General features: G+C 42.9%; 1 protein-coding gene across 1 annotated transcript; it reads left to right on the top strand.

Moving 5' to 3' along the window:
• The first annotated feature begins 4,082 nt into the window (after window positions 1-4,082).
• Window positions 4,083-7,107, top strand: LOC135393184 (peroxynitrite isomerase THAP4-like). Its single transcript, XM_064623685.1, has 11 exons — window positions 4,083-4,215; window positions 4,280-4,472; window positions 4,557-4,598; window positions 4,824-4,892; window positions 5,123-5,167; window positions 5,237-5,296; window positions 5,353-5,391; window positions 5,553-5,591; window positions 5,906-5,971; window positions 6,176-6,235; window positions 6,498-7,107. The coding sequence occupies exons 1-11, from the start codon at window positions 4,139-4,141 to the stop codon at window positions 6,684-6,686; spliced, it is 879 nt and encodes a 292-aa protein (XP_064479755.1). The 5' UTR covers window positions 4,083-4,138; the 3' UTR covers window positions 6,687-7,107.
• The last annotated feature ends 4,304 nt before the right edge of the window (window positions 7,108-11,411 follow it).

Here is an 11,411-nt window from a genome sequence, read left to right as displayed (position 1 = left end):
GTCCTAGCTTAAGTGATAACCTGTGAATATGAACTTAATCAGATGACATAATTTGCAGGTACATGTAGAGAGGTAATCAGCCAACTGGGCTGTTCAGCGCTAAAATGACTGCGACAAAACACACAGATAACGCTATCTGTGTGTTTTCGTTTTCTTGTTGTCATTCTAGCGCTTTTAGTAGGGTGCATTTTTGATTCTCTTTTGTGACTTTTTTCTGGAGTCCAGTTTGGGTACTTGAGCACTTGATGGGAAAGTACTCGGAAAAGAGTACTTTAAGTACGGTACGAAGTACACGGTTTAAAATGTACTTAAGGTAAAGTACAAGTACACAGAAATGTACTTAAAATACTACTTGGGTACTTGTTACATCAAGTACTGCACATCACTGCCCATAGCACATGCCATGATTTCTAGTATAGGCTGTCTGCATGCCCTTTACGACATGAAAGCAGCATTGTGAAGGTATCTTCAAGTTTGGAGACAAGCTTGAAGAGTGTTTCTGACTAGTAGCGTGGGCCCCCCTGTTGAATTCGTTCATGTACGACGACGGATGGTCGGCGCTCTGTTCGCTTTTTCTTCACAGGGGCGTCAGAAGTCTGCTAAAGGCTCACCATTCCACAGAAACAGTGCACAGCCGACGATAAAGTAAAATAAAGGCACTTCAAAGACGCGACAGCGTCGCTATCCCACCCTCTGATATGTCACGGCGAAAGAACTCCGCCCGGGGACCAGCCAGAGCGCCCAGAAACTAGCATACATCCGTGGAGCAGCGCGCCTGGCGGCCGTCTTCCGCAAGAGTCCCGCTCCGTCGGATAGGAGCATGGATAGGAGGCTGTGGGCGCTCCTCACACCAGACAATATTCATCTAGCCACCATAGCGCGAGCGTGAAGAAACCGGCCGCCATCTTACTGTACCCACAACAGTCGCCGCAGCGATCATGGCAACTTCTTGCAATTACGGTCGTACCAACCGTACTGGCAAGGTTACAGGGCCTAAATTTGTACAGGTGAGTCACTCTTCATCAAGGAATAAATAGGCGTCCATTCTGTATATTTAGTTGACCATTATGAAGTGTTTTTTTGCCCAAAACGAGCACTGGATGCTGCTTGCTCGATCGCTCTTCCGACGTTCAATCGAGCACACTTGCATTTTACCCGGCGGCAAATACAGTTTGGGTGCATAATATGCTTGAAAGAACGTGTTACACTACACAGGTAGTGTTGTCATCAATATATGTGCAAGCACTCGAGCGCTTTTTTGCATGCATTGCTAGCATGGTACACGGTGTTCTCTGCGGAAGCAAGTGCCACATTCATTTCTTTGAATTACCTTCGCGCACAAGTTCGGTATTACGTCATAATAAGACCACGATTGTCACCTTTTTTCATGTATTGGTATTGTTTTGTGCCTTGGTTTGATTTGTGACAAACAAACTACGTAACGGTGGTGTGGCGCGACTTCAATAACGCCTTTGTGTCTGAGCTGTATCGTCAGCTTGTTACGATAGTAATAATTTGTAGCGTGTCGTGCTATTTGTAGCAGTTTTTAAGGCACAAGTGGTCTCTCAATACAGGTTTCGTCATGAGGGCTACCCAGTGAATAATATGTGCAGTGTGATACGGCTGGGTGTACAGGTAAGCATCACGTTCCTCATCCACTATAGCTGGTTTCTACTTTACAGGAAGGAACAACCTCAGTGCACGCACTGTGGTTAGCCTCTCTTAGTTTTGCATATTTTCTTACATGTTCACATCAGAAACACACCTTAGACTTTAGGCTCCTTCACCCAGCAATATAATAATTAGAGATTATAATTCTTTTTAGAAGAGTTCCCCATATTCTTTTTAGAATAGTTTTTAATCTTTTTAATTTTTAGAAGATACAGGGATTGTAAACCATGTTTTAAACTGATGTTTTAACATTTGTCCAACGCATTTATTAAACAACACATTCATTTTTAACTGGTTGCACCCAAACCAATGTTTTGATGTATTATTTCCTTTGTTGTCGATGCACCATAAAAATTGGAATAATCATCATCAATGCAAGTTACTTCACAGCTGCCTCGACATACTCAAGAGCCTCTCCCCCACGAGCCCCTCTCCCATGCGCGATCCAGCCTTTATATAGAGGTGTGCGCCGTGGGCATTTTTTTCGGCGGCGGCGTAGAGCACGTTGAAGGCCCGGCGGCGGCGGCATCAGCGGCGTCACGTCGATGCTGTCATATCGGCGTGCGCCCCGTGTTCTCTTCTCCAACGGGGACGCACGAACAACTCAGAGTGGGGGTATTTTCTCCATCATAGTCAACGCGACGGTGGCAGTACTTACTGTACCTTGCACCAAACAAGTGCGTGAGCACTGGATAGTATTATGAAAGAAAACCGTACACACAAAGGAACATTAGGAGAAGTAAAGCACTTCGCAAGAAGGTCGTCGCCCAAGAACTTCGTCGCGCGCGTTAAGCGCTGGAGAAAACAAGATAGCTAGATAATCAGAACGACCAGCCATCCCTTTAATGGCAACTACACGTAACAGTTATAGCTAGTGCTGATCGAATGTTCACAGGACGGCGACGCGTGAAAGCTCTGTCCACTGATCCAGTGGCTCTTTTTGGGAAACCATATAAATATGCGAACGTTAGCAAACGATATGACATAAGGTGCACCCACCACGTCATTGTTTTTGCAGAGGCTGTAGTTATCATGAATAAATACTGTAAAATCATTTAATTTCGCAGCCCTAAATTTTCGCGAATCGAGTAGGGATATATTCGCAACAACTAAATTTCGCGCACTCCACGAGTTCCTCGAATTTTCTCGATTCGCAAAATTCGCGAAAATTAAGGTGTCGCGAAATTAAAGGGTTTTACAGTATAAACTTGTCCAGAACGAGTGGGCTGAGTCTGCCATGCTTCGCGCGCATTATAAGCTCCGCAATTCCGCGATTGAAAACACCCTCTCTGACTATGTGCTTTTCGCCGGCACAAAGAAATTGCACTATTTGCTACGCACTTTTTGAGCGCAGAAAGAGCGACGGGCAATCCACGTGAGAGGACCAAGTGCTTTGGAGCGATCGAGCTGATTGGTGTAGGCGCTAATCTGTTGGTCAGATAGACCGCTTTCCAACCCAGATAGGGCGAAAGTCGCGCCATTTCTGCGCTCGGAAATGGCGTACTTCTTGTTTCGGCTCATTTGCATAGCGACATTCAGCGTCGCATATTTCAACACACGTGCGAGTTTAAGAGTTTCTTAAACATGGAATGGCTTTCAACGATGAGTATCTTCCGTTCTGCTATCCCGTTTTCACGCGAAATTCCTTAATTAAAGAATTAATGAATTTGAGGTAATTGATCTTATAGTTACATACTTTCTTCGAGATAATATTCGCATGACCAACTCAAAAGCGGCATGTATTTCGTCCCGCTATTTTTTAAACAAAAATTCTGTGACGAATAAAAAACAAAACACCCTGTATATGGATAATGACCAGTGCTATGGTGTTGGTGGATGACCGGCAAACAACCTGCAAGAATTGAATGACAAGTTTTCCTGGAGTTGTGTGCCTCCAGGGTCGACAATGAAACGAAACAGCATATCAGGAGATGAAATTGTCACTGCTAAAAACACCACAAATGAAGCCTGGAACCTAAGATGAAAGAAAAACAAACAAAATATTAGGTATGGGAGATATTCGTTTATAAAAAGTGGATCAAAATGGGCACATTACACAGCCGCGCCGATTTTTCAACATCGGCGGCGGCGGCGCGCTAACAGTTTTGGTACGGCGGCGACGGCGAGGTCCCGACCTCCGGCGGCGGCGCACACCTCTACCTTTATACATAGAGATCAGTGGGCGACGCCACTGTGGGGACTGTGGGCGACGCCGAGACGCCAGAGCCCACAGGGGTGACATATGTCCGCCATATTTGTAACTACCCTCAAGCGGTCGCTTGGTGCAAAACCGCCATCTTGTCCTGGTCGCACGTCACTAAACGTCATTGCTCTACGGACCAATCATGTGCATATACATGTTTTGTTTGTTTACTTCGACGCTTTTTGACGCAGCGCACAGCCTGGGGCTGCCGTGTACTTCGGTAGTTTTGTTTCTCTGTTGTCGGCATGCTATTTGTAATTCACAATGGTGATATGTTGCTATTTGGGATGCGCGAATCGCTCGACATTCGCCTGCAAAGAATCTGGTATAACATACCACTGGTAAGTGACATGTTCCGCGAGTTTCGAAACTCTTCGTATTTATTGCCCTCGGCTCTTCGTATAGTTTTCCTCGCGATTCCTCTCTGCGGCTGGCATGGGCACATGCAATTGGACGTCCAAGCTGGGTCCCAACAAAGAATAGTGTTGTCTGCTCGAAGCATTTCAGGAATGACGATTTTGACAGGACATCACCGGCACGAGTCCGCCTACGACAAGGCGCTGTTCCCGTTGCACACTCTTCGGTACACGCTCTACAGGTGCGTAAAATAAAAGAAGAAAAGATAGTCGGAGCGTGCATGAACTACATTGATATGCTGCTGATATCACTTTGTCATTTATAGCACCTGCAGGTGTTACAAGCCAGCAGACGAGAACCAAGTGATGTAAGCTAGTCATTTTCATTATACAGTACCACAAAATGCTTGTTGCTTAAGTTCACGAAGTTGAGGATGTGCCAACCGCATTAGCCGGCTTATATTTATTACGTTGTACTGCGCGCATCATTTATTTCTGTTGCCTTGTTTGTTACGACGTATGTAGTTCCCGAAATCGGAAAATGTGCATATGGTACCAAATACAATACTGTTCTGATTTTCTTTTTCGTGTAGAGCACATCAGGTCCCTCTTTTGAACAGGAAGGCAGGTTGGGCCCACACTGCTCTGCGCAAGCTCAGCAGGTGCATAAAGAATTTCGTTTTGTGCATAGAAGTAATTGCAAAGCTGAATAATGTGCCATGTGAATATCTACTGCTGGCTTACATTTCTAACATTAATGTGCTACATTATATATGTTGCCTTGGTTACTTGGTGCCCTATATTAAATCCCTGAAAGTGGAAAGTTCCTGCATGTATATGGTATGTCATTATCTTTTTTGTGTAAGACACATCATGTTCCTCCTTTGAACAGGGGTCCAGTACGGTGAGCCCACACTCTTTGATCCATGCTCAGCAGGTACGTGAAAAATTGTGGTTGTGTGCAGTGGTGCATATATAATAGCTGTTGAAACTGTTGTCATTGTAGTATCTACAAGAAACAGAAGTGCCACATACTGTGTCTGAGCCTGGACCAGAGCTATGTGACGTAAGATCTGGTTATATGCATTCCACTACAGTATCACTAAAAATTTTGCATTACAGGTGCACGAAGCTATGGATGTATTCACCTCGTCAACTATGGTATATGTGATTTAGTGTTCTCAGTTTAATATTCAGGTGTCGGCTATGCATTTCAAGTCACCTGTGTACACAGTAGCTCGATTGGGCATGATGTGTTTATTTCCTTTAGCTGGATTATGTACATCACCATATAAGACATTCTGCTATTTTCTCCCTTTAAGGGCACATCAGGTGGTCACTTGGATACTGCGCTGAGTGGTGTAAGCATTGCTTTGCTTTCATATGGACGCTGTCATTGCTGTGTACTGCTAAAAAATATAGCCATATTGTAAATGCAATGCCAAAATGATTAGGTTTCCTGTCCATTACTTGTGCTTTACCGTATTGACTACATAGATGTAGCAGTGTTGTGTGAGTATTTTTGCATGTGCTTTTGAACCTTGCTTGAATGAAGTGACTGAGCACATTAAAGTCCCAAAAGATCTATATGCTTGCATCATCACAAAAATCTGGAGCTTGTTTTTAGTTTTCCGACTGTTTGGATAAGTGCTAATCGTATTGACGTAAATTTTAGGACAGCACTGGATTTGACTGCGAGAATCTTTCAGCTTTTGATGACTGGAATGAGGCAGCATCACCGGTAAGATGTTAGCACGTGGAAATTGCTGTATGAATGTTAATTGGCTGTGCAATAGCTATTACTCTCTGCCCCTCTGTGGTAGTATATGTGGTAGAGCTCATTAATTCAATTTTCATTTACCCACCGTGACAAAAACCATATTTTGCTCTATTCTAAACCACTTCGAAGCATAATCCTGCATCTCTTAGTACATTTTCTTTGCAGAGTCTTTTGGAAAGCAGTACCAGTGCTGAAACTCCAAAATCGTTGAAATACCCATCTCTGGTAAGCCTCATAGAGAAAGATCGGTAGTTCTGAGACAAAAAAAAAAAAAACAGTGTAGCACCCATGCCATTCATCCAGTTATGTGCTGGTCACTTCATGATCACAAAACACGCTTCGTTCACAGCATTATTTAAACGTGAAAAAAAAAAAACTTCTTGGTTCCTTTATGTGAAATATACGTGAGTGCTCTGAAAGCGTGTAATTCAACATTGCAAACCTGTAACATGTAATTTATGTTTTTGTTATTTCTGTATATTTCCAGATCACTAGTTCCTCCAGCATTACCTTTTCTACCCCAAGCACCAGCAGATATGTGGTAAGAGTAGTGACCAGGGATACTAAGAATTGCATGGGTATATACTGTGAAAAGATTAACCAGTGGATATGCAGGAGAGATAATATGTCATACAGGTACAGGCAAACTGCTTGTAGACGGCAAACTCCACACTGAAAATAGCTTAGCTTAGGTGCAAAGAACATGCTGAAGATTTGGTGCAAAGAATGAAGTACAGCTGAGCATGAGAGCAGAGGGCACAACCATAGTGAAGTGCAGTTAATGAAAGTCATGAAAGTTTATGAAAACTCTGAAACAGGGGGAGGAAGTAATTTTTAAAGTACATATTTATCGGATGTAAATACGACATATACGACATGCTGGAGAACACAGTGAGGGATTGGCCACACACCGATAGTGTACATGAGCATTAATGTCAAGATTTCATAAGATATTCGGTAGGATACTTAGTTTCATTCCCTCTAATGACAAATTATCCACTGCATACCACTTTCTGCATGTTGTTGATTACTTACAACTGTAACACAAACCACAATGAATTGTACACATTTGACGAAATAAAGATTACTTTAGCCATCCCACAGTGGTGGACTTCCTGTGATTTGCATGCCTGATTTTGTGCCACCTGTTGTGGCAACTACGACTCAAAAGTGCAGCACTCCTGTACTCTGTGAGTATCACAATATGTATTCAGAAAGATACAAGTTTGTTAGGTCATCACTTAGTTCAGGGTAGCACTGCGTACAAGTGAGAAACAGCAATGAAGCTTCCTTAAAGTTATTTCTAGCTTTGGCATGGTGGTGAATGAAGGGAAACATCATCAGGTACAGAACGAAAGGAATCAGTACAGGAAGAAGTGTGGAAAGCTTGTAATCAATTTTAGGAAGCTTCATTGCCATTTTTCAAGTGTCTGTTCTACTACTAGACCTGACTTTCCCACTCTACCTCCCACTCATGTATATATATACCTCATCTGCATTCCACTGCATGTAAGTGTTCAAATTAGCCAAATGGCATGGCTCTTGTACTGAGCATATGTTACCGTCCTTTTATTTTTCTTTACTCAAGGAAGAACCATTTGTAAGAGAATTAAGATAAGTCTCCCTTGCCCTTGATAAAGTGCAAGCAGCACACTACTATTACATGAAAGCAAAATAATAAACAAGTAACAATAGATGCATGATATAAGATAGCTGCATGGCCATTGCTGTTATCTATATCAAAACTGGCCCAGTGATGTGTTAACATAGATGCTAAATACTGTCCTAGGAACCATCATCTGAGGATACACCTGTAAAGGCTTTCCTCAAAAAGGAAGTAAAAAGAGTAGGAAACCTTCACACTGTCAGCAAGAAGAGGATTAAGGCTCTGCAACAGGCACAGCGTCGTATAAAACAAAAGGTTGCAAAGCTAGAGCATATAACTAGTGACCTCACATCCAAGAACATTCTGCTGGAGGAACAAGCAAGGTGTCTAGAAAATATTGCTGGCGCGAACAAAGAGCTCCTTATGCGACAGGCAGCTAAGGTTGCAGGCACTAGCTTACCAAAACAGTACAGTCCAGAGCTCCGCGCTTTTGCTCTTACTCTGCACTATCTCTCACCACGTGGGTACGACTACGTACGTCACACTTTTGACACATGCCTTCCTCATCCCCGTACTATTAAGAGGTGGTACCAGTCTGTCGATGGTGAGCCTGGCTTCACAAAGGAGGCAATTGCAGCACTACACATGCAGGCAATGAGCAACAAGCAAAAAGGTGTGCCATCTGTGTGCAGCCTTATGGTTGACGAAATGGCTATAAGGCGGCACATAGAGTGGGACGGAAGAAGGACTTATGGGTATGTAAGTGTGGGACCAAGCTGTGACGATACTGGCACAGTAGCTAAGGAAGCGTTTGTCATCCTGCTTGTTTCCCTACATGAGCAATGGAAGTTACCCATTGGCTACTTCCTAGTAGATGGCATCTCTGGGGAACAGCGCAGCAACCTCGTGAAAGAAGCATTGGTACTTGCTCACGAAGCTGGAATAGCAGTTGTGTCACTTACCTGTGATGGTGCTGCAGCTAACCTTTCCATGCTGCAAAACCTTGGCTGCTGCCTACAGTCGAACAATCTGAGAACAAGCTTCCCCCATCCCAACACAGCAGAACCCATATTTATATTCCTTGACGCATGCCATATGCTAAAATTAATAAGAAATGCCTTATCACATTTCAAATGCTTTGTTGATGAAGATGGCTGCACAGTTTCGTGGGACCACGTTGAAAGACTACAGTTACTGCAGGAGAAAGAGGGGCTTCATGCAGCAAACAAGCTACGAAAAGCCCACATTCACTGGCAGCGACAGCCTATGAAGGTGAGGCTTGCCACAGAGCTTCTAAGTATGTCTGTGGCAGATGCTATAAATGAATGCCGTAGCCTGGCCATTGAAGGTTTCGAAGATTCTGAAGCAACTGAAAGGTTTCTTAGGATCATCAACAATACTTTTGATGCCCTTAACTCAGTGAATGTGCAACAAAAGTCTTGGAAAAGACCACTGTGCCCTGACAACATTGATGATGTCCGTAAAATGTTTCAAATTGTGACCTCCTACATATCTCGGCTTCGAAAAAGTGAATCTGGGCCTCTTCTTCTGCAAACAAATAGGAAAACTGGGTTCCTTGGTTTCCTTGTGTGCTGTAAAAGTGCCACTGAACTGTATGACTCTCTCTTCTCTAAGTCTCTGGTGAACTACCTCCCAATGCATAGAGTGAGCCAAGACCACTTAGAACTATTCTTTGGCATCTTACGTTCACATGGGGGCTACAACAACAACCCAACTGCAAGGCAGTTTGCAGCAGCATATAAAAAGTTGATTGTGAGTACTGAAGTACAAAGCTCCCGGAAAGGAAACTGTCTCCCACTTGAAAACGTCACTATACTGCATGTCAGTAGTGCAACACAGGTGCAGTCAGAAGACATAATAAACTGGACGTCAAAAGGGAGGACTGTGGTGACTGAAGAAACAAGCCTGCACAACGACATCTCTGATCATGACTATTTTTCAGATCCTACAGAACCGTCCATTTTTGGTGACAGAGTTATCGTATATATTGCAGGACACATTGTGTCCTACCTACAGGGATACCTAAAATGCGAGACCTGTGTCTCCCACTTGACAGTTCTTGTGCCTTCTCTCCACCATTCTTTGATACAACAGAAAGAAAGGTTTCACAAACTTCCTTATCCATCCCCTGATGTAATCACGATATGCAGAAGATCAGAGAAGGTGCTACGCGAGGCCCTTCTTAAAGAAGGTATGGCATCAGGAACTCTCATGCAAAGAATGCTCCTGCAAGTGCTGGATTCTGTGATGGACAGTGGGTTCTTTCCTTCTCTACGTGAAGAACATATGCTCGAGCAGTCTCCATTGGAAAATCATTACTTTCACTTGATAAGGTGCATTGCACACAAGTACCTCAATATACGTATGCGGCATGCCAGCAAGACACGCACAGAGGAGCTGCATAAAGTCAGATGCAGGCAATTGTTTACTAAGCTAACTCAGTTTAAAGGACAATAGTTTTATGTAACTTCTTACAATATTTCCAGGGGTTTTGTACATATGCGCAGTAAGTCTTTTAATTGCATACTATTGTTCAAGTGCAATTACTATTAGTTTAAAGTGCAATCGTTTTATGTGATTCCTTATAGTATGCTTATTTCCTGTTGTTTTGTACATATGCACAGCAAGTACTTTAATCATGTATTATAGTTCAAGTGCTATTACTATTTGAAGATGTAGTTCAGTCACTAGTGAAACTACATTTCTATACCATTAATTAAAGCCATGACTACTGCAACTGTGTAATGCAATGTAAGTATATTTTCAATTACTCACCCTTTTTATAGTTCATTTTTTTACAGTATTCCCATGCTCATAACACCCTACCATGTCTTACAAAATATCATACACAAAGATCACTGACAGTACTCTAGCTGTACCTTGGAGCATGCCCACGCCCGGGATTCTGTGTACTCTGATTTACCTTGTACAATGTGCATCTTGTCTTTTCCAAAATGTGGTCTTACAAAAATTGGGCCCGTGCAGCAGATATTTTTCATTACTTTTCCTTTGCGTGAGCAAAAACTTGTACTTGCAAACAAGTTTCACAATGAAGTTTTATGCATTGTGAATCAAAATCAGTGAAATAGATCCGATTATGAGAGTACTTTCAATGGCTCCCCGAGACCTTTGGCATCTCCATGCAGTCAGAACTTATTCATCAGAGTTATGATAACTTATGATTAGTTATGATTTTTCTTGGGCTGCACTTTTGTAAGTTGGCTGCAAAGTTGTAGGTCCCTAACAAGCATGAAAATGTCAGGCCGTGCTTCACTAGGTGTTGTCAAACTCCAAAGGAGCTTTTTGTCCTTGGCTCCCCCACAATATTGTGGAAATAAATACTATTATTATTATAGCATACACACAAAGAAAGTAAAGTGAAATTAGGACCAGATGTCTTGCCTGCCCATGCCTTTTGGGGATAATAACGCATGGAATGGAGGAGAATGTGGTGCTTTTGTCAGTGTTCAGGTACGTGATGTGGAATGTTGTATGCACTAAAGCACCCAGCAGCATTGTAGAATGGTCGCTGTATGCTATATCTGTACTTTCCCCCAGTTTATTTCAAGCGTCAATGAGCCATAAAGACCGCTGTGTATCAACGTGAAGGCAGGAGCTGCAACTAAGTAGTTACGCCTTGCAATATAACCTAACTGATGTAGGTAATCAGCAGAAAACATCGCTACTATTGACTACTTCCCATGTCTGCATATAATTTTTCACCTCGTGCTATCTATCATGCATGTCATAAACATATAGGTACGTTCGTATAAT

Source organism: Ornithodoros turicata, chromosome 4, assembly GCF_037126465.1.
Source record: "Ornithodoros turicata isolate Travis chromosome 4, ASM3712646v1, whole genome shotgun sequence".
Classification (NCBI taxonomy): domain Eukaryota; kingdom Metazoa; phylum Arthropoda; class Arachnida; order Ixodida; family Argasidae; genus Ornithodoros; species Ornithodoros turicata.
The sequence above is the reverse complement of the archived record's forward strand: the minus strand, read 5'-3'. Positions and strand labels throughout refer to the sequence as shown.

Excerpts from the sequence above, each read along its gene's own strand:
- LOC135393184 (XM_064623685.1), top strand. The coding sequence starts at position 4,139 with ATGGTGATATGTTGCTATTTGGGATGCGCGAATCGCTCGACATTCGCC. Across the intron at positions 4,599-4,823 it reads GCAGACGAGAACCAAGTGAT|AGCACATCAGGTCCCTCTTT; the intron begins GTAAGCTAGTCA and ends TTTTTCGTGTAG. Across the intron at positions 5,392-5,552 it reads TATTCACCTCGTCAACTATG|GGCACATCAGGTGGTCACTT; the intron begins GTATATGTGATT and ends TCTCCCTTTAAG.